Source organism: Seriola aureovittata, chromosome 9, assembly GCF_021018895.1.
Source record: "Seriola aureovittata isolate HTS-2021-v1 ecotype China chromosome 9, ASM2101889v1, whole genome shotgun sequence".
Lineage (NCBI taxonomy): Eukaryota > Metazoa > Chordata > Actinopteri > Carangiformes > Carangidae > Seriola > Seriola aureovittata.
In genome coordinates, this window is record NC_079372.1 from 6,678,872 (window position 1) to 6,704,342 (window position 25,471).

At 40.2% G+C, this 25,471-nt stretch overlaps 4 protein-coding genes, 1 long non-coding RNA gene and 3 other non-coding genes across 8 annotated transcripts in view; 5 read left to right on the top strand and 3 right to left on the bottom strand.

The window, feature by feature from the left end:
- The window catches only part of LOC130174462 (uncharacterized), a 59,747-nt gene extending 47,860 nt beyond the window's left edge, over window positions 1–11,887 (top strand). Inside the window, exon 4 of the long non-coding RNA XR_008828596.1 lies at window positions 11,799–11,887. This is a non-coding gene — a long non-coding RNA (uncharacterized LOC130174462). The remainder of the gene's footprint in view (window positions 1–11,798) is intronic.
- fkbpl (FKBP prolyl isomerase like) lies at window positions 4,738–8,532 on the top strand. The gene is made up of 4 exons (XM_056384264.1): window positions 4,738–4,979; window positions 6,047–6,214; window positions 6,335–6,633; window positions 7,660–8,532. Exons 2-4 carry the CDS (start codon window positions 6,049–6,051, stop codon window positions 8,314–8,316), a joined length of 1,122 nt encoding a protein of 373 aa, XP_056240239.1. The 5' UTR covers window positions 4,738–4,979; window positions 6,047–6,048; the 3' UTR covers window positions 8,317–8,532.
- trnaf-gaa (transfer RNA phenylalanine (anticodon GAA)) lies at window positions 9,389–9,461 on the bottom strand. The gene has a single exon. It is a non-coding gene; the product is annotated as a tRNA-Phe (tRNA).
- ebp (EBP cholestenol delta-isomerase) lies at window positions 10,648–12,456 on the bottom strand. Its single transcript, XM_056384274.1, has 5 exons — window positions 12,297–12,456; window positions 11,797–12,109; window positions 11,633–11,669; window positions 11,404–11,534; window positions 10,648–11,202 (listed from the first exon to the last, which is right to left on the bottom strand). The coding sequence occupies exons 2-5, from the start codon at window positions 12,104–12,106 to the stop codon at window positions 10,982–10,984; spliced, it is 699 nt and encodes a 232-aa protein (XP_056240249.1). The 5' UTR covers window positions 12,107–12,109; window positions 12,297–12,456; the 3' UTR covers window positions 10,648–10,981.
- Window positions 12,457–13,227: 771 nt separating this feature from the next.
- Window positions 13,228–13,299, bottom strand: trnah-gug (transfer RNA histidin (anticodon GUG)). Its single transcript has one exon. It is a non-coding gene; the product is annotated as a tRNA-His (tRNA).
- A 699-nt stretch (window positions 13,300–13,998) lies between these two features.
- On the top strand, window positions 13,999–14,070 carry trnae-uuc (transfer RNA glutamic acid (anticodon UUC)). Its single transcript has one exon. It is a non-coding gene; the product is annotated as a tRNA-Glu (tRNA).
- A 319-nt stretch (window positions 14,071–14,389) lies between these two features.
- ccdc115 (coiled-coil domain containing 115) lies at window positions 14,390–19,421 on the top strand. Its single transcript, XM_056384275.1, has 5 exons — window positions 14,390–14,633; window positions 16,226–16,329; window positions 16,431–16,537; window positions 16,641–16,832; window positions 18,407–19,421. Exons 1-5 carry the CDS (start codon window positions 14,514–14,516, stop codon window positions 18,544–18,546), a joined length of 663 nt encoding a protein of 220 aa, XP_056240250.1. The 5' UTR covers window positions 14,390–14,513; the 3' UTR covers window positions 18,547–19,421.
- A 127-nt stretch (window positions 19,422–19,548) lies between these two features.
- Window positions 19,549–25,376, top strand: si:dkey-109j17.5 (zinc finger BED domain-containing protein 4). The gene is made up of 5 exons (XM_056384238.1): window positions 19,549–20,244; window positions 20,572–20,835; window positions 20,988–21,247; window positions 21,334–21,934; window positions 22,760–25,376. The coding sequence occupies exons 1-5, from the start codon at window positions 20,095–20,097 to the stop codon at window positions 23,600–23,602; spliced, it is 2,118 nt and encodes a 705-aa protein (XP_056240213.1). The 5' UTR covers window positions 19,549–20,094; the 3' UTR covers window positions 23,603–25,376.
- Window positions 25,377–25,471: the final 95 nt, after the last annotated feature.

Here is a 25,471-nt window from a genome sequence, read left to right on the forward strand (position 1 = left end):
GTTTCCTCTGTTCTGATTTCCCCTTTTATCTTCTCTTCTTCTATCTGGCACACGTCTCTTCTTTGTTCACCTGTCATACTCCACCTTTTCCCAGAATGACGCATGTTGAACCCCTCAGAGAGGCTAGCAGAGGTCGTACCAACCCTCCTAGCAGCGCTAAGCCCTGGCTGCTGAGGTTGCAGCTGTTCCCTGGACCCAACTACTGGCAGGTTGCAACGCCCTTCTGGCGAACATAGAGAGGTCCACGAGCCCTGGGATACATGCTTCTGAATTTACCCACTGGGATATTTCACAAGAGGCCAGCTGGGAAGTCAGTGGGAGCCAAGAGGAAGGTGAGGGGGTTGAAGGAGAGGGTAGATAGGAGAAGCAGGGGAGAAAGAGATGATATGGGTAACACATGGAGACGGATTAAAGAAGTGAAGGTTCTGGCGTGTGTGTGAGAAAGAGGGAAAGACAGAGTTATAGAAAGAGGTGGTGGGACAGTGCGGGTAGACTGCAAGGAGAAGGATGGGATTCATACAGACACATTTTTTGTTTCCCTTTGTTCTCATGAATATATAATGGCAGCCAAAAATATTTCAAATTATTCCTGCGTAAGGTGGTTGAAAATTAAATGGAAATGCACTATAATTATTATGTAATATAATACAGCTAATCAATCGACTAAAAGAGTGGGCAGGTATTAATGGAACGACCCTGGATTGTTTCTTACCCTCATCCAAACAGGAAATGGATGTTTCACTTGAGTCATTCACTTTTTCAGCTTCAGACAGCAGGTGGTGTACCTCAAAGATCAATTACTGGACCAGTTCTGTTCTCACTGCATTATGCTGCAATTAGGGAGCACGATTTGTGACATTTTATTTCACTGTTATGTAGATGACACACAGTTAAATCTCTCTGTCAAGTTCTCTGATTTTAACAAGCTGGCCACACTTCAGAGTTGGTTAGCTGATGTGAGAAAAATGGAAGTCACAAAAGTTTTTGCAGTAAAACACTGACAAAACAGAGGTCTTTATCTTTGGCCCTGAGCACCTCTGTAAACAAATCCACCGCCCGACCTCTTTACTCGAGATCTACTGGATACTCAAGGGTACTGCTAAGAGCTTTGGTGCTAACACACAAAAAATTGTCCAATCACATTTTTACCAACTCAGGGTTATTTCCAAGATCCAAGCAATGTTGTTTTTTCATTGTAGCGAAAAAATTATTCACACTTTTATATCTTCACACCTGGATTATTGTAATGTTTGTTTGCCTTCATGTTCAAGCTGTATCTTAGAGCCTTAGACTGTGCAGAACATAGTAGCCAGGCTCCAAACAAAGACCAAACACACTTCCCACATCACCCCAGTCATTTCCCCACTGTCTCCTGGGTGAGGCCTGGTAGACCAGGTTCAAGTCAGCCTGATTCAGCCTTCCAGTTAATATTCGGTCTACTGACATGGTCTCAGTTTCTGAATCCTGTCTTAAAAAACATTTTTACATACTCACGTTCCTGTCTGACAGCTAGACTTACTTGTCAGTACAGCTTGGTACTCTGTAGACAATTTTTTCAACCTTTTCCTCAATCTTTTAACCTATACAGTACTTAATTTTCAGTACACCCACAAATGATAAAACGCTAGTTAAGAGTGTCATTAGAATGTAAAAGCTTGATGATAAACAGGTCCAAAACCACCTTTCAAACAAAGACTTGGGTCTTTGTTGGAACACCATAACCTCATTAACAGGAGACAAAAGCACTCAGCTGAAAATGGTCAATGTTGTGTTATCTCACAGAGGAAAACACAACAGAATGTTTTTCAGAACTGTGGGTTATATTAACTAAAGGCGACTAGAAAACAACAAATATTTGGTCAGAAAAAAACACAGACATGGATTGAAGTACAAAAGTACTAATTGGCCAGAAAAATACTCCCTCCAATGGAATAAAAACAACACTGTAAACACTGCAGACTTATCTTAGTGGCAAGAGTGCTCTCTCATTTAAATGCATAAGCATAATATAAACAAACATTTAAACTTGACTAAGTGGCTTAGATAGTTTCCATAAACAAAGTCAGAAGTAATATTTTGTTAATTAACAGTTTTTGTGTTCTTCTCAAATCTTTTCAAGTTTTTGATGACAAAGATTTAGTAATTACACTTGCCTATGTTTTAGCCAAAAATATTAAGATGTCAGGTGTTAAAAAAGGTTAATCATCAGTGTTACCTCTAAAAGATCATTTATTCCAGAGCAATAAAAAGCAGCATTGTATTCTCACTTAATCTCTCTAAATAAAACATTTAGTTTTTGTCCATATTTGATTTCTAGCTGAGTGAATGTGTGAACGGTGCATTTTGGAGGAACTGTTTGCTACAAGAATTATGGCAGAGATGCTGCAAAGCTGTAGTCAATATCACCCAGCTGGTGATATTGACTGCACTGCACATGCTGTGTGCAATGTGGTCAGTGCTGAGCCTGTCTGAGTTATGACATATTGCTGGGAAAAGAGAGACCCCTACTGGAAAATTAATCAAACATCTAAATTTCTTGACATAAACCTTTAATTGGAAAAAGTAGCAACATCTGTCATAATGTCTCAGCTGTAAAATAAATTCTAGGCTTGTGTTTAAATCTGGTTTGTAATTGCATAATTTTTCTTTTATTTAGTCACCTTCCCATCACACAGCAATCACTGTCTCCACACAGAGTAAAGTTTGAATGAGGTTTAGCACTATCAATCTTTCCCATGGATATTTAGTTTGTGAGTCCTGTTTTCACCATCTTTCTGATCCTTTTTATTCAAACTTGTGAGTGATTATGTTCATATCTCTTCACATTTCAGGTTGATCACTGCAGCAGTTGATCTTGGTGATTTCTCTCTAAGTAGCTTGTCCTTACTGTAAGATTAATAATAATAAATGGTGATGGTGACTGAGAAGGCCTATAACTATATCCAGATGTTTTCAATTCGGTTCGGTTCATATCTACTGTATTGTTTTTCATTTCATTGTCATAATTTGTGTTTGACCCCAACGATTAAGATGTTTTGAAACAAGTTATGAAAAGGCATCATTTCTAAGGGGTTAATAGGCTGTTAATTAATAGATGTATCAATTGTAGAAACATGACTTTCTAATACTTTACAGATCACGTATAAGAATAACTTTTGGGTTGCCAGATTATGGGAAATCCTCCTCCCGCATTGCACTTTGCTTGTCTTTTTAGCTCTTTAATTCATTATGGAGACCCATCTAATGCACTGTTTGCCTAGTTAATAAATGGATTTTGGTTGCAAATGTCCTGCAGTCCTTCTCCAGAGGATAAGTGGTCAAACTGTCCATCAGAGGGGTCTCACTAATGAATTAAAGAACTTGCTGGAAAGACAAGCAATGTGTTCTGCATACTGGAGGAGGATTTTGCACAAAGTGGCAAAAGTAAATGAGTAAATGATTTATTAACCATTAATAAAGCCATTAATTGCAGCTTATAAAAGGTTTGTAAATGTATAGGGCCTTATCAGAAAGTGGTATTGAAGTTCTGATTTAGTCCAGACTGCTTATCTTCACTGTGGGAAAATTCTTATACTGCTCTGTTCTCACTAAATAATAGAAAAATTCTAGTGTTAGTGACTTGAACTGGAGCATGAACCTTTCCATGAACTCCTAACACATGTGAAACCTTCATCTCAGGAGTCCTAAAAGCAAAATCTGTATGGCTCTCCTTATCCAGTGGTGCAATCTCATTAGTGTAGCAAGTTTATTACCTCGTCTCATCCTCATCAAGGGTCATAGAGGCCCCATATAAGAGGATAGATTGCATCTAAGGCGACCTTTTTCCTCTCTGTTTCTCTCACTGTCACACACACACACACACACACACACACACACACACACACACACACATAAGTTGTGGTATTCCTCTGTTGGACCTAATGGTCTTCTAGTGTTCAAAAGATAGAGCCCTAACTCATACTGACAGGACAGATTAACACACAGGACTTAAACATGAGTGGTGCAAGTCAAAGGTCAATACACAGACAGAGATGTAAACTGCTTGTGTGTGTGTGTGTGTGTGTGTGTGTGTGTGTGTGTGTGTGTGTGTGTGTTGTGTGTGTGTGTGTGTGTGTGTGTGTGTGTGTGTGTGTGTGTGTGTGTGTGTGTGTGTGAGGAGAGTGCATGTCAATGACCCTGGCCTGGGTGTAGCCCAGCCTGGCCTAGCCACAGCCAGCTCACACTCCAAAGGGGGAGTTACTAAGTTCATGAAATAAAACGTAGTCATTTGCTCAGAGGTGCACAAACATTTCCATGCAACTGTACTTTAGACACATTGTGGTGAGCTGAAGATCACGTCTAGCAAGACCTCTCTTCTTTTTTAATCAGCACTTTTTTATTGGTAGTGATTACCAAAGCATCACTCTGGTAACACAGCAGCCTGTCTTCAGCACAAAGGAGAATTTCATTCATTGTCTATGTAACGACACTCATGGTCTAACATTGCTTCTTATACTCAGAATAACTGAGTAACATGAAGTATAAAGGGAGCTTTTGAAGAGAAGACAGAACACACTACAACAAATTAACATACAAAGAATGAGATAACATATAACAATAACCAGTAGAAAATAATGTGAGTTTAAACTCTAGAGGATGGATACACAGGAATCAGGTGGCTGAAATGGATAAGTTTTATAATAAGAGGATAAAGTGCAGGTAAGGGTGTATATGATTTTTTATTAATTTGTTTGTTTATTCATTTATTTTCGTGGGAAATCAGATTTCAAGTCTATTCCACACTCCGGAGCAGAAGGTGGCGGTAATGCACCAATAAGCTGGATGCCAACCGCCGTAAAACAAAGTGAAGAAGAAGAAGAAGAAATTGGAGAAGAAGAAGAAGAAGGCACGAAGTATCCACCGTTTGTTCTGTTCTTTGACAGTTTAGTTGTTCGTTATCGATGGGATAAATAATTCTTCATATTATAATTGCATATGAGGTAAGAGAGACGCCTTTAAATGACGCGTAGCACTTAACCGCTGCCAGTGTTATGTGGAGTAATGAAATCCAGGAGCTTTGACTTGACTCGATAGCTGCATGATGCTACCTAACGCTACTTTGTGTTGTTAGTAAACGGCGGGTCATCGTTAATGCGCACGTTAGTATAAATCAGAACATGACTGAGACACACGGCCCCAGGTTTCACTGTTGCTAACTTTCTCTGCCTTAGCGAAACAGTCATAGAAAATAATAACTAATGTTAGCTCGGAATTTATAAATAGTTACATGGTTGTAACTAGTGCTGCAACTACCCATGAACTTTTCCATCGTCGATTAATCTGTTCAAATGAAAAAGAAATGCATGTTGTACTTTTAGGCAGCCCAGGCGATGTATTTAAATTGCTCGTTTTATTCGACTGACAGTTTACTACGAGTTGTGATTCAGCAGTGTGATCATTATTGAGGATGTAGTCCGTGGTGCTGTTGAACTGGGTTGTGTTAAACAAAGAGGTGCCTGTTATTTAGCTTAACTTCAGTGATATAAACGGGATGGACAAACTAATACCCCTCTTTAAAACAGATTCAACAAAAACTGAAGATTATAACCTTCGTTCATGAAGCTAGGATTTAATGCAGGGCTCTTTTATTTAATTTTAGCTATAGTATAACTGATAAACTGCTAACTGAGTGTACGAAAATGTAAGCATTGAGAGGAAATACCTCATCAAGGTATTTAAGTCTTTGTTTCAAAGCACATGTTATGTTTACAGGTGTAAGATTCTGCATTTCTACAGGCCACTACTTCACTGTAGCTTTTTTCTGAAGTCTGATATTGAGTTTTTTTTAGGTTTGACTATCCCACAGGAGATCACAACCCTTCATTTAACTTAGTTGCAAACACAAAACGGGGTTGTATGGTGTCTCAGGAAACACAGGCTTGTTTGCAGCTCTAATGTTTAGTCACTACATCTCATTGAAAAAATGTCTATTGTCAAATGCACAATGATGGATGTCTATACTGAGGATATGATTATTAATGTTGTAACTTTTTTTTTTTTAAACCAGTGATGGATCCAGTTCACCCTCTGGAAATACTGCATAGTCATGGTGATCATGACAGTGTCGATGTCACCTCCTGGGTGTCAGTGTGTCCCAGAGGACTCTGGAAAGTCCAGAAAAAGCAAACACACAAGGAGAGTCAACAAACTGTGTCTAAATCTGGATATGTTACACGTATGTAGCTCTCCTAACATTACTTCTTACCTCAATATATGATCCATTTTCATATTTTTAGAATAGAAATGTGTTTAGTATCCAGTAATTTAGCTCACATAATGTCTCTGTCTTTTCTAGCACGTTCAGCTGGTTACTGTCCAAGGCTGGGTTCACTGTGTCAAGTCCGAGTGCGGCTCAAAGCTAACATGGATGAGACCGAGAATTCAGTATCTGACAAGGGAAATGAGAAGCTGGCAATCCAATCTGACCAGTCAGTCACTGAAGTCACAGAAGCAGTGGAAACAGCCTTCCCAAGGTGTCAGGACTCTGTACTGCAGGTCCCACTGGGTGACTGGACGACACTGAGGCTGGGGGAGGGTCAGTGCGATATCACAGAGGCATGTCTGGAGGGAATGAGAGCAGGAGAGAAATGTGAGGTAAGAGTGAGGAGAGTGTGGAGAAATCATTTAGTGTTATTTCCCTCAGGGGTGCCCAAACTCAAACTTTTGGTGATAATATTGTTTTTACAAAACTCTTTGCAAACTGTAAGTAAAAACTGACAAAATCACTCATTAGGATTTTTGTTTTGCATATTTAAAGAGTATGTGATATTTGCAATATCGTGATATATACTGATATTATAAAGCATTCTCATCAATGTTCTGAAATACATTTTTAGGCTTATTGCCCAGTCTTAAAATCCTTTCCCCATACTTCTCTCTTTCTTAATCAAGCTGTGGAAACATATTTATATACATTTATGGACATACAACATATTCTGAATATTGCTTTAGGTAAACAGTGTAATATATAAAGATGGATGGGCTTAAAGTAGTCATTTTTATAACATAGTCATACCAGATGATGCTATCAGGTCCCCTCAATACATGAAAATTAAAAATTGGAATGCAAATATTTTGCTGTCACACAAAAGATATTTTAGATCAGATTGTATATGCCACTTGATGTATAACATTTTCCCACTTTTATGGAATCACATTGACAGTAAGCTGTTTTGTTTTAATATCAAGGCTGTCCAGCGGCACTCAAGACTGATCAGTCTCTTTAAAAAAAAACAAACTTGTGTTAATTGTTATACTTGTTAAAATTTGGCAGAGAAGAGCAAAAGTGACAATGTGGAGCAGATGCCTGAAAAGAAGCCTTTAGTTAGGAGAGTGTCACAGAGAAGGGTGATCCCAAAATAGAAAATAAGCATTTTGCCAATCCTGATTAAGTACAAATTTTCCCATGCTCCCTGACAAAAAGCTCACTGGGTAACTGGTAAGCAATAGAACGTTCTTTCTATTGTTGCTTTCCTTTCTAATGTTCTTGATTAAAGCTAAAAGGCTAAATGCACAAACTGTGGCATTATCCATTACATTATTTTCTTATGGTTTCTTCTTTTCTAAGAATGTAACAATTAAAGTATGCAGGAGGTCTAATGATTGTGTTTTTCTACCCAGATGCTACTTTCTCCAGCTGGAAATGTCTCTGTTCCTGCAGAGGAACACCTACCTTTATGTGCCACAGTTGAACTCCAAGCTTTCACGCCAGGCAAGGAATCCTGGGAGATGTCTCCTGGTGAAAAATGGGAATGGGTGAAGTCCCACAAGGAGAGGGGTGGAGTAAGATTCAGGAGTGGGGATGTGTGGGGAGCCGCAGACAGCTACAGCCGAGCCCTTAAACTCCTCATCACTCTCTATGGCCATGTCAGAGAGCTGGAGAAAAAAGGAAAAGAGCAAGAAGCAAAGGAGCAGAGAGACACAAGCAGTGGTGATGAAACACAGCACCTTCCTTCAGCTCATGAATTCAAAACCATCAAAGCAGAGCTCCACTCAAACCTGTCTTTGTGCCAGCTAAAACTGAATCAACCAGAGCAGGCTAAGGCCAGTGCGGCTAAAGCCACTGAGCTGGAACCTTGTGGGGCTAAAGCCTGGTACCGGTTGGGCCAGGCCTGCCAGAAGGTGAATGAGCTGGAGGAGGCCAAGCAGGCATTTAGAAAGCTACTGGAGCTGCAGCCAGAATCACCTGCTGCTTTGAAGGCACTTAAGGACATAGCAAGTAGGGAGAGAGAGACAAACATACAGTTGGGGCTGAGACTCAGCAAAATGTTCAGCTGAAGATTAAATATTATAATTTTGTCATCAGATATTATCAGCAGAACGGTATGGGATTTCTCATTATTCACAATTAACTGGAAGTGCATCTGTAGCCACTGCTTCAGCTCAAATGTAAAGCCATTAATCTGTAGATGCATGTTTTTCTCCCAACTTTTTGCTGATTGTGTGAATTCCCTGAATGTAACTTCAAAGTAAAAACCATGTGTCAACAATTTATTTTGAAGCAATGAATGTGCTCATCTGGGAGTGTGGTGTTTGAGATCATGGTGGTATTCACTTGTGAAATGTGTCGAAGCACATTTACTCAAGTACAGTGCTTAAGTACAAATATGCGGTACCTGTGCTTTACTAGTGCATTGTCTTTTCATGACTTATTATACTTATCCTTCACCACTTTCCTGAAGGAAATACTCCACTGTAATTATTTGACAGCTGTAATTATTAGGTACTTAACAAATTCAAATTTTACATACAAAACCTTAGTTGATTCATGTTTAATAAGTCAGTCGATTGTCAGAAAAGTTTTTTTTTTTTTCATGCAAAAATTACAAACATTTCATGGTTCCAGCTTCTCAAATGTGAGGATTTGCTGCCTTTTCCTTTTAATTATTTTAATAATTTTTTTTTAGACAAGGAGTGTGAATGCACCATTGTTATGGTCATTTATCATTATTTTCAAACATCATTAGTTGCAGTCTTTCATTGAAGTAAAAATTCTACTGCCATCTTTCTGCAATACAGAGTACCTTCACCTAATGCTTTACATGCATTTTCCTGATTATGTTTACAATTACTTACATAAGATTTTCAACACAGGCATTTTACTTGAAATGGAGTTGACTATGTCTAGAGTGTAGTATTGATCATTTTAGTTAAGTAAAGGATTTGAATACTTCCTCCACGGCTGGTAGTATTCAGTGTGCAGTACATGAAATGAGGGCCGAAAAAATGCAAATGTTGTAGGTGTTGTATTTAGCCACAGGGTGGCAGGCTTCATCTGTCGATTGCATAGTAGGTTGTCTGACTGGTCTCCTCTGTGCACGCGGCTACGCTCTGCTGTGTTGACTCAAAATGCCGAAACCCGGGATCGAACCAGGGACCTTTAGATCTTCAGTCTAACGCTCTCCCAACTGAGCTATTTCGGCGTGTAGTATCGCTCTAATACCGATATTTGAAAATCTTAACACACTGTACATACAAGTGGTTATGTCATAAGGAGAGAAAAGAGATTGGTGTCTCATGTCTCAAACGTACTAATGTAATGTTTTCATAATCTATGGTTTGAATACAATGAAAGCCGTATTATCAATATATTTCTGGTGTGTGATATTGTGTTAGATCGATTGTATGTAAATTTTTCCTCACTTATTAAGAGGACCTTAAAGGACCGTATGTGCTATCTGCCCTTTTTCCACCAAAATTACCGGGTGTAAGCGGGTTTTCAAACGCCAGTAAACTCTAATAAAAGCCAATTCACCCCCTTCCCACTTTCAGTCGAGCCTCTCTGTTCGGACCCAGTTTCGGACTGAGGACACACACAACTGAAAGGAGCCAAGTCATCACATGCAGTTACAGAGCACATGCACGGAGGTAGGAGAGAGAGAGAGTGGGCTGTTAGCTGCCGTGCAAACTGGTCAAACGGATCTGTCTCATGCCCGGTTTACTTCTACTGTAAAAGTGTAGGAGTCTCCATGTGATATGGTTCGTTTGGTGATTGACTGGTTTAACATGTGGTGACATGTCTGTTTACAGTGTCTGTCTCTGAAAGACGTTGCAGCAGAAAAAGGGGTGACAAATTTGCAGGTTCAACCGGGTGTTGTGTTTACGTCAATGCCGATAGGAGCCAGAGCCGATAAATACCCGTATCTACTGCAGTTATTTGACTCGGGTGTAAATGTCGGTTGTACCCCTTTCCTTTGCTGACAAAAGCCCAATAATAGCGGGTTTTTAGTGTTTTTTATGACCAGTGGAAAATGGGCTTCAAATGTTGCAGGCGTTGGGTTGAAGCCATAGGTTGAAGGCTCCCTGAAAGGTAGATTACACATGTGCACACAATGTAAAATATTGTGGCGTAGTGGACACGGTCACAACTGTGTGAAGTGCTGTTGATAGTAAATGGTGTAAGGCACATTACCAGTGGTGATGAATCTTATTTGGATTTAACATACTCAGATTACCCACTGAAGTGAATCTTCACAGTCTTTTGTTAGCAAAAAACTAATACTAATATACTTTAATATTGGTTCTGTGTGAAGATGTACTTAATGTCACCTAAAGCAGTTTTCAGTTCATTCATGAAGTTATGCAGCTTAAAGGAAGATGAAGATGATGTTGAGAAAAAAATATTTATTTTGCTCTTCTCCCTAAGGCTCCACCAATCCAGAATAAAATCCAAAACTTTATTATCATAGGCACAAACAACAAGTAGCAGTCTAAATTCAACTTCTATTATTTGCCAACAGTTGTTATCAAATTCAAAATGCAGTGCAACAGGTACAGCATGACAAACCTTAGATGAGATTTGTCCAACTCCAACAAAGTGAACATTTCTTTTGCTTCATATTGTTTTTTTTGTTTTTTTATCAATACAAATTGTATGCTCTTCTCTGTCTTCTTTCCCTTTGTAGTGTCCCACAGTCCTACAGTCAGTTTTGCCTGTTGCCGCTCACTTCCTCTTCGCCTTGTGTGACTTTGTGTTATCCATGTGTGTCTGGGCTGCTGACATCTGTGTCCATGCATCCACAATGAGCACCAGTGGTATGACGACCCACAACACATTCATAAACACAAAGTAGAACCAGAAGTAGATTGGATGTCCCAACTCACTGTGAGCATAGCCATCTCTGTGCTCTGTGAAGAAGTAAAGCACCGCTCCGTACAGCTGACCTGGAATCAGATTGTATGTCAAGACCCAACATATACATATTATAGACATTCACTGGATTCTGATAACTTGTAAGAGAGGCCCACTTTTTCCCCAAAGGCTCACTTTGGGTCACGGACACTGACATTCAGTTTATATGTGAGTATAGAGATGCTTTAACAACCTAATCAACCCACAGTTTAAGTGTTGTAGCACGTTCTTACCTAATGAAATGATGAGCTGCAGTACAAATCGGTAGGGCTTGTTTGTTAAGAAGGCAAACACAGCCCAAAAGCTGAATGGTCCCCATAACCAAGCAGTGACGGTCTCCATACAGACAGTAAAGTTATCAGCTCTAGGGAGAAAAGAAATATGCAGGGTGCAATTACTTATAGCATTGTTCCTTCTTTTTAAGCAAACATTTAAAATTATTTTGTGCAAAGATGAACTCACATTACATATCGACTGTCTCCTTTGGAGTACTCTTTCCCTGTGAGAGAGATATTAAACATACTGTGTTAACCAAAAAATCACTTCCAATACGCAACATATGATACTAATGCACTTTATTTTAAAGCTTTTTGTTTGTTTGTTTGTTTGTTTGTTTGTATACTCACAGAGCTGTGAAAGGAAGCTCTGGTCTCCTGGAATAATATCATAATACAGTGAGAACCAGCCCTCGATGACACCATGGATGAAACCACAGACGGCAAACCAGCACACAGCCAGACGCCTCCACGTCCCCAGCCTGCCAGTGGCCCCTTTCTGGCCGGAGATCAGCCAGGTCACAAGCAGAAACACTCCGGACACAGAAAACAGAAACACCAGGATCTCTGACATAGATCGGTCATTGGCAACATAGGTGGGAATCAAAAGGTCCCTTGGCCAGTAGGGATGAAGAACTCCAGTTGCTGAAGAGGCATCCATGATCTGTTTAAAGAAATTATTTAAAAAAAAACATCCACAAAAGGCTCAAAACTGATTGATTTCAACAATTCCATGGATAACTTGAACTGAGACTTTTACATTTTTGTCATTTATCTTTATTTAGTTATTAGAGGTAAGATTTTATTCAAGGAGCCCAACAACACAAAAGCAATAGTCAGTGTTTTCTTACCAGTGATGATATTAAAATGGGTTTACTGCAGTGCAGAGTTTCACCTATGTATTGAATACAGAGTATTATTTAAAAAAAAAAATACTGCAATAGATGCAATAGTCCGTTACGGTTTTAACTACATGCCATACTAGTGCCGATGAAGTCAAAAGCGGAACTCACTTGAGTAGGGGGCGGCTACTGGTGTTTACAATCACCAATCAGAAGATCGTATGCATAGACCTACCGGCACATGCGATCTACCGGCACGTTCAGTGGCTCTTCATCTCGGAACATTGACGTTGTCGTTGGCAACCACCAATGAAAGAGCGCCTCTTACTCCGACTGACTGTCCCCTCTTTTCATGTACAGAGCCGTGTTTCCACAGTGGGTGAAGGGTAAATTACTGCACTTTATGTAACGATATTGCATTTAAAGTATAATGATTTTACAAAATGACACAATATTTCTAGTGGTGGGACGTGACTTAGTGGATTGTACTTAGTACTTGAATGCAATTTTTAGGGACTTGTACTTTGCTTGAATATTTCAATTTATACTTTCTTTTTATCAACTCTACTCCACTAAAATCCAGAGGCAAATAAAGCAGTTACTTAGTAGATTCTGTTTATGTACACAGAATATAATTGATAACCAAATAAATGATGATAGATAGATGGATAGATAGATAGATCATATTAACGAAAGACATGACACTGAAATAGTTCAAAGAGCATGAACATAAAAGCTGAAATACACGAGAAGCACATTAAACTGTTAGCAACTGTTTTCAACTGTTAGCATTGGCTTTAGGGAAGATTTAAGATACTATATACATTTCTTAGCTGACATATGCTTTATTTTACGGCAAGCGGTTGCAATATTTTAGACCCAGTGTTTTCGCGTGAGGAGGAAAAAGTTGTCCTCCCAAGCCGTGTCAGGGATTTATCCCTGCCGTGACCCGGATTCGAACCGGGGTTGCTGCGGCCACAACGCAGAGTACTAACCACTATACGATCACGGCGAGCTACTGGGAGTCATGCTACGGCAAGGCACAGAGGGCTTTATGAAACTGTTTGAATTAGGCAGTCATCCTTACCATTTATGGGTAAGTCTGTCTCGGTGAAAATAATCTGCCGTCAGCCTGTGCCGACATTTCTTTTGCTACATCTCCACGCTACTCTAATCGTTGGTGGACTAAGCTCCATATGATACACTAATGGTAACGGTGATATTTTTTTAAATAAAAACACTTAAACACTTCACCGCTGTTGTTATCGTTAAGGCTACAGATATCTGCCATTATCTGTAATATCCGTGCGACATAAACGTATCCTTAAACGTTCCTGGCAATTTATCAAATAAAAAAGTAAAACAGCATATCTTTCACTATAACGTTGTGGTGCACAGTCCTTGTTTCACTAATTGCACATTGAGGGTTGTACCGTGTACCTTAATGTTAGCTTTAGACAGCCTTCATTTTAAAGTAATTTTGAAGTTTCCTTCAGGTTGAATTGTGAAATGCAACTAGGTACATTAGCTGACGAAGTGTACTAACTTTGATGTAAGTTTGTACTTTATCTGAGTATTTGCATTTTATGCTACTTTATAATTGTACTACATGTGAAAGGGACACTGGTATTGGTTCTTCAAGTCAAGGCTGTGAGTACATGCACCGTATATTTCAAGTTCAATTTGGTAGATATTGAGAAGTGAGTACCGGTCCCATATGGTCTAGCGGTTAGGATTCCTGGTTTTCACCCAGGCGGCCCGGGTTCGACTCCCGGTATGGGAACTACCTTTTTGATCATTTTGGATTACGTTTTAAAAGATCCTACCTATTATTAAGACTTTTTTTTTTCACGAGCATGGTTTTGCCATATCATTTCAAACAAGAGCTAAAATATAACAGTTAATGACAGTATGAACAGTTCGTCATGTACATTATTAACAAATATACAGATGGCTTTTTCGGTATTGGCTGCTATGAACCTACCTAGAAGTTAACCTCAAATTATCTATTATACTTTCAGAGTTGTAATACCGATAGCGTGATCTTAAAATGTCATTGTTTTACTGCAATGGGGATTGTGTCTGCACGTGATCTAAATCATGTGACACATGCTATACGGAAGTAGTGGAGTGCAATTTTTTCTAACCTTGGACGGCTGATTTATAGTGAAAACGACGGTGGTAAAGGCTGTATGAAAAAGGATTTGAGCTAGTAGAAAAGCCGACATGGGTATCTCAGAACTGGAGGAATCTTCTCTGTCACTGGACGGAAAGCTGCTCCGTTTCATGGACCAGCTGGAGTTACTGGAGGAAAAACGAGCCACTCTCAACTCTCTCATAGAGCAGGTAGCGCAGAAAACCGTTCAGACTTTACCTGTAATTTCCTTTAGCGAGCTCGCCAGCCTCATATATCTATATCTTTCCATATTGTGTGTCTAAAAATGTATAAAATGTGCAAAAAAATGTTTTTTGAAGACGCAATCCTTTAAAAATAGAGCTGAAACTGTTCATTTATCAATTTGTTGATTAATTTGGTAGTTAATTGAATGTTTGTCAAAATTCACTGGTTCCACCTTCTCAAATCTGAGTATTTGCTGGTTTTTATGTTCTTCTATGATAGTATCTTTTGGTAATGTACTGATGGTCAGACAAAACAAGTCATTTCAATATGTTGGTTTGGGCAGTATGACATTTTTCAATATTTTCCTCATATTTCATAGACCATTAATAATCAACAGATTCATAGATGATGAAAATAATTAGGTATATCATGGCAAACATATGTATGTACCACAGCTGCAGTGATTAGTTGATTAATCAGTTAGCTGAACGAAAAAGAAATGAGTCAACTATTCATTCAATTAATCGATTAAATCATTTTTCAATCAAAACTGTCAAACATTTGATGGTTCCAGGTTCTCGAATGTGTCAACTTTCAGTTTTTCTTGGTTTTTGCAACATAACGAATTGAATATTTTGGGGGTCTTGTATTTTGATAGGACTATATCTATAAGACTTTTAATGACCTTACAATGAGGTTCAAGATCATGTGAAGGGTATTTTTAGTTTTCTCATGTCTTATAGATCACTTGATTAATAGGGGAAATCATCATCATATTAATCAGTAATGAAAAAAATCATTAGTTGCAGCCGGGGTGTGTACAATATTGTCCAAAAGTTTTAGGCACTAAAAATAAAGTAAGGATGCTTTTAAGTATAATTCTTTGAATAGTTTTATTTATCCACTGAACAGAAGAAAACCCAACTCAAAAGAATATTTGGTGTGACCACCCTTTGCCTTTTAAAACAGCACCAATTCTCCCACATGCATGTGCACAGTTTTTCATGGTGCTTGGTAGGTGGGTTGTTCCAGGCATCTTGGAGAACTGTCTCAGTGTCTTGTCTCTTCATGTAATCTCAGACTCACTCCATGATGCTGAGATCAGGGCCAAAGCATTTGTTGTAGGACTCCTTATATGGGAACAATCAGGCGCCTCTCTGATGCTACGGAGTGATGGAGAAGATTTTAAACATCTAAAGAGCCTAAAATGAATGTAAAGTACTGTATATGTGCAGGCAACCTTAAATATTTGGCAATGTAATGTAATTTAATGTGTGCCTACTATACTAAGTAAATCTATCAATCAGAGTTAGTTTTGATTGATTCTCTGCAGGTTTTGCAGCTGAATATTTTTTTTACCAAGACTGTTGTGAACCCAAAACTGTCCTCCGACCGTCAATCAGAATGAGTCTACTCCCTCAGAAGGATACTCAATTTCCATATCTGCTAGTTTACTGATGGTTCAGGATTATTCCTACACAATCTATTTATCACTCTATCTTTCTTAAGTTTCACGACATCAATTTTACTGTTTATCCTCTTCATCTACTTTAGCACCTATGTGAAATGTAAAGTTGCCGTTATGTGTTCCCCACAGGGATGGTTCACCATGTCCAAGGCACGATATTCCATGGGAAACAAACAAGTCTCTGCACTTCAGTATGCAAGTGAGATTGAGCCACTGGTCTGTGTTCATGCCAGGTGAGAAATTAGACGTGTGGAAATTAATGCTCCAATGTGAATCGATGTGCACTGTGAGTTTTGGAAAGCCTTTTTATGACTGGGACTTGTGTGTGTTACAGAACACTAGAAAATGGGGAGGTGGACTTCTGCACAGAAAGAGTTAAACAAAGTAAAGAGTCTGGAAAAGATGTGACATCCATAGAGGATATTGGACCTCAAGAAGAAGGTGAGTCTACCATGATCTGTGTGATGCTAACAATGTATCTTGTTTACATCCACCGTTTTTTTTTTGTTTTTTTTTTAATTCATTATATTATCTAATTTCACAGGTGTCAGGAGAAGAAACAAACCTCAAAAGGATATCACAGAAAAAGAGGCAAATGATAAAGCAAGGAGTCAGAAAGCTCCTGAAGTAACTCCAGTCAAACGAAGTGACCAGAATCCTCAGCAAGATCCACTGAAATGGTTTGGGATTCTGGTGCCGCAATCGCTTAAACAAGCGCAGTCGTCATTCAAGCAAGGTATCGTGTTACGTGTCCAAACAAGTGTATACTTTATACGATTTGGGTTTAAGGTGAGACCATAGTAAAGGAAATGGTATGTGATTACCTCTGGATGCAGCCAAAGTTACTGCAGGTCATCATATTGAATTGATGTTGTATGCAAATATAGCCATGGATAGATGTAGTTTTCTTTCACAAAAGCAGCACTTTACAGTGTACCAAAAAAAACATGTTTCAACAGTTGTACATATCGGTTTACTTTACTTGAGATTCTTACAGTGATTCAACACAATGCAAATAGACAAAACACAAGCAAATGAAGAAAATAAGAAAATATCTACACCAACATGACAGCACATGCACTGAATTTAGAAGGGAGACGCTGCAAATAAATAAAACTCAAAAATTGAGAACACACAAGCAGCGTAACCAAACCCCTATAATACAGAAGACACAACCAAAAAAAGAAAAAACAAAAAAAACAAGTGTCGTGGAAATTTTCTGCTCTTGGTGAAGAATGCAATAGAGACTTCCGTCGACCAACAAGGTTTTATTTTCTTTGCAAAGAAAAGGTCAATCAACATGCAAGCGGTTCAAAATGAAGAAAAACCCCGAGCATGAGGAACCTTGAACATTTATACCTGAGGGAAAGGCCCACCCCTGTGGTGTGTTTCACGTCCCTTGTCTGCTGTGGGGTCGGCCTCTTACCTATGGTGTGCTTTCACACTCTTTTGTCTTTCGCAGGTATCGGCACAGACCCCCTGAAGTGTGAAGTTAAGAGGTCTAGTCAACACAATTTAAAATACAAAAGGGTTTGAATATTGATGAGAAAGTGAGAGGTTGGGTGTCTCAGGTAGTTGAAATGCAAAGGAATTGAATTTACAATTACAATTAAAAGTCCGATATCTTGGTGGGAGGTTGGGTATCTTACAAGGAAGTTGAAATTACAATTACACAAGCAAAATAGAAAAACATTTTAGCTGACATCCTGTCAGTGTTGTTGGAAAATGAGCCAATGTTTTATTTCAGTTTTAACATTCTGAGAGTTTGTGTTTACAAGACTCAAAATTCAAATACACTGACAAAATACACATAGTCTATGTTTGCCAGGCCAACATAGACACTCATGTCCGAGTGTGCTCACTGGTTTTTAGTATGTCCCGTAAACTGCTCATGTAATGCATCTCGGTTCAGTTTTATTCTGTGCAACTTCAGGGTTTCTGTATTGTGTTTGTTGTGTTGTGTTGTGTTGTATTTTCTCTGTTTGCTTGTGTTTGTTTGTGTTGTCACAGAGTTTGCAGCCCATCTCTGTATTTGGCTGTGTTTTCTATATTTGCACCATGCGATCACATTGGTAAAGATGTTTTCTTCATTTGATTGTTATTTGTTTATTTGCATGTGTTTTCTTTAGCTGCTGTGTGATGAGCTCACATGGCCACATTTGGTTCTAGTGCACAGTATACTGAGCCCACAGGAGTGTGTATACTCCCAACAATAGATGGATATAGATGTGTTTATGTAGATAAATTAACTACCAGTAAATAATTTTCCTCATCTTTCATCTTCTTTCTTTTATTTCTGTCATATTACAGTTATAGAGCTGTCCGCTGAGATTGCAACCCTTCAGACTGCAGTTTTGAACAGCAGACGGGAGCTGAGGAACAGCATGAATGACAAACACGTTCTCCAGAAGACAACCTCAGCTGCTCAGATGGACAAAGTGGCAGACTGAATAAAGGCAAAGAGGCAAAGCTGGAGAGATGATCTGAGAAGAGCCTGTGGCCACAGAGAGCGACTGATGGAGTCAGTATATACGTTTCAGGGCCCAGTGAACTTTAACTGCTGGATTTTTAAGTGAACATCACAAAAGTAGCGGTTCCTTCTTTATGATTAATTGGTATTAGATCCTGTTTTGTGCTGGGTTGACTGATGCTTCTTGTTTGAGATGGATGTGTTTGGGAACGCTGTCTGAGGATTTCTCAGGATCAATTAAGTCTTTGCTTTTGACTTTAATTTATTCAGAAATCTAGAACCTGTTTGAACTTTTTCAATAAACGATTGCCACCACTTTGTGATGAGGCAGCAAAGGGTTTATGATTTGAATCTAGGGGCTTCATTAATTATGAATATTCGTATTATGCATAATAAATTATTAATAAATAATTTACTGATGCTTCATAGCTCAGTTATAAGCTAATAAGAATTGTAGCTTGCCAGGTTTTGGAAAATGCCTTTGTTCAGTGTTTATCGCTTTTATTTTGTATGTGTGCAGTTGTAATGCTAAATAAGTAGATTTTGGTCCAGATCCTCTGCAGCCATTTACCTTCTGTAAAGGTATATGGCTTTGTGTCAGTGTGTTGTATTCTATATTTATTTTTGTTGTCTGGTTTGGTTAAAGCTCTTTGTAGCACTGATTTTTTTTATAAGTACAGAGAAAGTTTATTCAGGTCCAATCAGTGAGGGTATTTTTCACATCCTGGCAACCCAAACGTTGTTATTAATGGTTTATAACTAGTTAGCAAAAAATTAGATTTAATAATTGTTTAATAACCATTAATAAGACAATTACTTCAAACTTCTTAGCTCTTAATAAAGAATTCCTTTTTAGACAGTGGTACCTAATGGTCTTTCATACTGTCTTATTCTATTTTTTTTATTAAGTCCTATGTTTAATTTAAAATAAACATCTGGTGTTACTTTCAAATCGTTTATGAAATGCTACTAAATCAGGAGAAAACTGCCTCCTCTTATTATAACGACATGGGTATAATTGAAAACATCTGACCGAGCGCCACCACCCTCGGATCCAAGCATCTTGACTGGGGACAGCCGAACATTACCGGGAACTGTCGAAATGGGATACGAAACTCCCGTTTATTGTGTGTACTTCCTGGTCCAATTATATTACTGTCTACATACCTCCATGAAACACCGCTCTGCCTCCCCTCCACTTGCGTCCGATCGACGGATGGGAGCGCAGAAACAACGGATGTAGCCTCACTGTTAGATTATTGATGTTTCCAGACATCCGCAGCAGCCCGTTGTAGCCTGATTGTGGCCGATTTCGGACGTGCGAGCGACGCTAACTCCTGCCTGAAATTCAATTTTCTTTTGTCTGCGCAACTGGCAGCAACATTTGTTGATGTGTGATCAGGGGTTGGGAAGTAAACACGCTGGCCTGCGCTCATGATCAGAGCCGAGGTGAGATTGATACCTCACACTCAGATTGCCCTTGATCGCAAGTTGATTTTACTCCGGAGCAGAGGAACTGTTGGCTCCAATGGCGTCAGTTTCGAAGGTGTCTATTCTGGATTACTTTAATATTGTGTTTGAAGGTGAAAATGGCAAAATCGAGTCCAACTGCAAGGCTTGTGGCACCAGAATCCAGGCGAAACGGAGCGTCACGTCCAACTTCGTAACACATCTCAAGGTAATGATTTCAAAATAAAAGGTATTGTCTGCATGTTAACATCAAGGGACGAATCCTCTACACTTATTCTCAGTCTAATATTTCTGTCAGCATCAGCTAAACCAGCTGGCCCTACAGCATCTTTCTTTTATGTATACTACACAGTGTCAGCTGCATAAACCTGACTGTAAAGACAGCCAGGTTTAGCCACACTGTATCTTCTTATAGCTACTGATATTTAGACAAGACAGTATGGTGAAGAGATGTACACACCTAAGCGCTGAATGAAGTGTTCTACCTGTCAACCAGTAACATTGCTGTGTCCCTCTCTATCTCTCTCCCATTCAGCGGAAGCACCAGGCTATGTATGATGACTTTGTGAAAAGGAAGGATATGAAGAGAGAGGGTTACTCCTCTGGTTCCCTGCACAGTTTCACCAGCAATGGAGGGAATACCCGCTACACTCTTCCCATCAGTACTGGAGTGGGAGGAGGAGGAGGAGGAGGAGGAGGAGGAGGAGGTGGTGTTGGAGGAATGGGAATTGTGGAGGGAGGAGTAGGAGGAGGTTCAGGAGGAGGGGTGACCAAGTTTGACAGACATGACCCACGTCAGGTGTGCATTATAGTCCGTCACCACTTGAGATGCAAATAACTGTCCTACTATTTATGTAATCCTATAACAAGTGTTACTTTATTCAATGTGGCAATGCATCAAATCATCTGCTGTAAAATAAGGGTCATTCACACTGGGTTTTGTCACCATAGGTTTTGATCTCTGAGGCCATAGCTAAGATGATTGTGCGTGATCTGCAGCCAGTGTCCATAGTTGAAAATCAAGGCTTCAGAGAGCTGCTGCAGCTCTTGGAGCCACGTTACACTCCGGAGCCTCAGCACTACATCCACAGCCAGCTCCTCCCAGCCTACGCCTACCAAGTCCAGCTGACTACCCGTCAGGCCCTGGCTTCAGCACACGCCCTCAGTCTCAGCCTGGATCTCTGGAGGGGCTTTTCTGGAGCCACCTCAGGGTAAGGATGTAAAATCAACATATAAACAACACGATTCCAACTTGGTTTGAGTGTCTCTCTGCTGAGTCTTCTGTCTCTCTCCGTAGGTACCTCGGTGTCACCTGCCATTTTCTTACATCTGACTGGCAGATGCGTTCAGCTCTGCTGGCGTGCCTTCCCCTGACTGGTGGCAGCTCTGGGAATCGCGTGCTGTCAGATTTTGATGAAGTGTGTCACTCCCATGGGGTTTCGGGGAGAGCATTTCGTGTTGTTGCGGACCCTTTTCTGGCAACAACGACCATAAAGCCATGTTGTCTTCCTGGTTTCCTGATTTCACCTCCTCTTGCTAACCTGCAAGATGACAATGATGAAGAAGAGGTGGGCAATGGTAACGATGTGGAGGAAGGGATCAGGAACGGCCATGGTGATGGGGGAGATGAAGGGGAATGGGAGGACTCGTGGGAGCAGGGTCTCGGTGTTTGTCGGGTGGACTGTTTCTCTCGCTCTCTTGAACAGTGTGTTAGAGAGGGGTTACGCTCTTGTCCACAGCTCTCCTCCACACTGGCCAAGGCAGCCTGTTTCTACAACTACATTACCTCTGCTGTCCCACCTGAGAAACTCAGCCAGGTGTTTGATGGCATTGGGCTGACAGTGGGGGGGCCACGAACTGCCCTTCCTGCAGTAAGAGACTGGGCTGCTCAGCTTAAGGTATGTAATATTATCAAGTCCCTGAGTAGTATACAGAAGAGGGAGGTCATGATATCAGATTAGTGTGGCCAAAAGAATATACCAATAACAATATTATCTGGATAACTATAGAAAATTTGAAAAACAAAAATATCAGTCAAATTCATCTTCACCTTTTGTGTGTGGGTGTGTGTATTTTTCTATTTTTTGGCAAATTAATTAGACTAAAATTTAAGTGTAGGGAGGTGGAGAGAAAGTCTGTAACCATAACTCAACAAAAGCACACAAAAAGAATGAACTGATAAACAAAAACACCCTCAAGGCCTAACATCTGCCATCATGATATTATCATGTGTATTATTAACACAATATAAATATTTCATTTCAACATTGCATGTTATATACAATAATTGTAAGCACATATAAGGACACGTCAACAATTTTAAGAAGACATATTTTGTATGTGTTGCAGCTGTGTTAAAGCTATATTTTTTAGATATTGTCAATCACCAGCTGCATCAGTTAGTGAGGGTTCACAGGAGAAGTTACAGTAACAAATGCGCCAATAAACACTTAAAATGTCCCAATATGTTCTTCCAGCTACATTATAGTGCTTTATAAACCTTTGATTATTTATTGTTTATATGCTGCTTATAAATGCTTAATAGAGATAGTACTATTATACAGTATGTGTCTATAATAATTGTGATTATAATTTTTGACTGTGGCTGTGTTATTAAGGTTTATATTATGAGACTCGCAAATGGCTTTTTAGCAAGAATGAAATCAAGAGTGTGATTCCAAGGTTTTAACATTTTTTTACTTTTTGTTTCATTTTTGATGCAGGTGCTTCGGCGGCTGTTGGACTCAGTGGAGTTCCTGGAGGAGGTGAGTGGTCCAGGGGAGCTGGCGCTGGGTGCTTCTGAGAGAGCTCTCCTGAGGGAGCTCACTGACACTTTGGAGCCCTTCACTGAGGCCTGGGACATGGTGCATGGGGACAGACAGGCAGACATACAGACAGACAGACACGTGTCCATCAGCCTGGGGCTGCCGTGTGTCCTGGGCCTTCGGAAGCATCTCTCTGAGACATCAACCCCCCACTGCCCCTCTCTGCTGGTGGGCCTCAGCCAGGCTGTAGAGCGTCGGCTGGCCCCTATCCTGGAGGACCCCCTCTACATCACCGCCACCGCTCTGGACCCCCAGTTCAAGCTCACTTGGAGCAGCAACCCTGACTGGCACAGACAAGTTCTCATAGAGGAGTTATCCAAACATTCCACAGCCTCCAGCCCCATAAACTCCACCACAGACCTACACCCTCAATCCAAGACTCCCCCTGCTCCGGCTCTATCGCCGGTCTCCTCACTTTCTCGGCCCTGCAAGCTCTTCTCTTTTATCAAGCAGAGACCCACAACACAGGCCAAGAGCCTAGAACAGGAGTTGACCGTGTATCTACGAGAGGAACCAACAGATGAGGAGGCTTTGCATTACTGGCGGCGTAAAGCAATTGACTTTCCTCTGCTTGCCCAGGTGGCCAAGAGGGCATTTACCATACCTGCTTGTGGCACTGTGGTGGGGAGTATTTTCACTACTGCTGGGCGCTGCCTGCGGCCAGAGAGAGGCCGTATCTTACCAAAGAACCTGGAGACGCTACTATACCTCAAAGCCAACTACAGATTACTATGGACTTAGAGGGAAGGGTCAAACTTTTATTTTAACTAAACAGCAACTGATAGCTTTGTACCTGCAGTAATGTTACTTCTTGGATACTAACCTCTGTTCCTCTCTAAGGAAAGTGAGCTAGCAACATAACACAGTACTCATACTACACTGAGATGGAGTGAACTAACCAGAATTTCAGTGCAGTGGTTCAGTTTTAGAAGGGGTTTCCAGACTAAGTGGGTATGGATTGCTGTCTGTTTACCATGTAGCCAGCATACAGACTATCATACCACATGCTGTGGACTGAAGGGACTAGAAGCAGATCAATACTTATGTATTTGCTTTGACATTATTTTTGCCTGATCAGGGTCTCCAGACAGCCACAAGGCCACAAACCCCCAAACTCTCTATCATCCCAACCCAAAAGACAGCTTGTGTCTGTACCAGCCAACATTGATATACCAACAATAACCATACGGTCAGTTATTGCATACTGTAGCATATGATTTATTTTCACTGATATACAATGACCTCAGAGGTTGTGACCAATTCATTGGATGTTGTTTTTGAAGGCGCGTATCAGCAGGTAACCAATAAGTCATCCCCTTATTGTTTTTTTTCTCTATCTCTCTCTGTATGTATGCCTCATCATTGGGACATCATAATAAATGAGTTTCGCTTCCTAACATAGAGGTGTGGGTAGTTTGCAGATGCGAGTGCATGTGTGCATCACACACCATCTCTTTTTGCCAGAGGAGAAAAGATGAAATCTACTTCATATATCTCATTCTTTGACCCTAATTCATTTATATTTTCCACTGTCAGTCCTTTATAACTCCACATGTGCTCTGTCAGAGTGGAGGTCAATTCCATTTCATTTTCATTATCAGCACTTTTTTTCCTTTTTCAATTTCATGTCCAATTCTACTTCTGAACTTTGAGGAATTGAAATGAGTTTGACCCTGCCTCTGCCCCACAAGGCTAGCAGAGAATGAGTGCATGTGGCATAACAGAGACTTTTGCTTTTCCTGACCTGACGGAAATATTTTTGAAACCACTTTGCAGGGCATCGCTTTGAAGGAGAAACTGTGAATGTTCCAGTGTGTGTTCGCCTTTATTCAGGGACTCTGTTACTCTGGGCTGGGCCAGTGGGGAGGCAGGGTAATTGCGAGTAATTCCATTACAGTTAGATTTGAGTCAGCAGGCAGACAGCAGTCACATCCTACACTGCCTTTATCCTCACAGCCAACTAGGCCCACAAAACCTTATTGCTTAAGGACTGAAAGAAATGGCAGAAAAAATATGTGGGTTGCTGTAGCCTTTTTTTCTCTAATGCTACATCAGAAGGCACAAAGTATTTAAATGCATAGATTAAGGTTTTGTGATTAATACAGAACAATAAGACAATAGCCTCTATCACCCTGGAGATGAGTGGCTGTGAAAGAATTGCATTGATGAGATGGTAAGGAATGTCACTAGGATTACGTCTCTTTTTCACCAGCACAGCTTCATCCCAGTGTTACTGTTTTTGTTGTTGATGAAAACTTCAGAGGAAGTGTGCTAATCTGTGTGAGATACAATGAGATTTCCTTCGTAGATCACAATTATCAAAGATTTCTGTGATCTTAATGATTATCACCCGGGATGTCTCTGTGGATTTAGATGTGTCGCCAGATATCTGTGTGTGGATGTGTCAGTGTGGTTATCTCTGAGAAGTGTGTTTTTGCTCATCCCCACGGGTGTGTTGTTGTTTGTGAGTGTATGTGGAGCAGCTTGAAGCGTTCCCGTCCTCCAGCCCCCCCCCCCCCCCCCCACCCCCCTGGCTGTGACAGCTCATCCATTCGAGTTAGACGAGCAGGCTGGGCTGCGGTCCTATTGGTAATTGCCTCTGAAATGAAT

Bases quoted from the DNA above. Each gene is read 5' to 3' on its own strand.
- ccdc115 (XM_056384275.1), top strand. From the start codon at position 14,514: ATGGGTATCTCAGAACTGGAGGAATCTTCTCTGTCACTGGACGGAAAG. The intron at 14,634-16,225 runs GTAGCGCAGAAA...TGTTCCCCACAG, and splicing joins TCAACTCTCTCATAGAGCAG to GGATGGTTCACCATGTCCAA. The intron at 16,330-16,430 runs GTGAGAAATTAG...TGTGTGTTACAG, and splicing joins CTGGTCTGTGTTCATGCCAG to AACACTAGAAAATGGGGAGG.
- fkbpl (XM_056384264.1), top strand. From the start codon at position 6,049: ATGGATCCAGTTCACCCTCTGGAAATACTGCATAGTCATGGTGATCAT. The intron at 6,215-6,334 runs GTATGTAGCTCT...TGTCTTTTCTAG, and splicing joins TAAATCTGGATATGTTACAC to CACGTTCAGCTGGTTACTGT. The intron at 6,634-7,659 runs GTAAGAGTGAGG...TTTTCTACCCAG, and splicing joins GAGCAGGAGAGAAATGTGAG to ATGCTACTTTCTCCAGCTGG.
- si:dkey-109j17.5 (XM_056384238.1), top strand. From the start codon at position 20,095: ATGGCGTCAGTTTCGAAGGTGTCTATTCTGGATTACTTTAATATTGTG. The intron at 20,836-20,987 runs GTGTGCATTATA...TTGTCACCATAG, and splicing joins ACAGACATGACCCACGTCAG to GTTTTGATCTCTGAGGCCAT. The intron at 21,935-22,759 runs GTATGTAATATT...TTTTTGATGCAG, and splicing joins ACTGGGCTGCTCAGCTTAAG to GTGCTTCGGCGGCTGTTGGA.
- ebp (XM_056384274.1), bottom strand. From the start codon at position 12,106: ATGGATGCCTCTTCAGCAACTGGAGTTCTTCATCCCTACTGGCCAAGG. The intron at 11,670-11,796 runs GTGAGTATACAA...TCTCTCTCACAG, and splicing joins GAGCTTCCTTTCACAGCTCT to GGAAAGAGTACTCCAAAGGA. The intron at 11,203-11,403 runs GTAAGAACGTGC...ATCTGATTCCAG, and splicing joins GCAGCTCATCATTTCATTAG to GTCAGCTGTACGGAGCGGTG.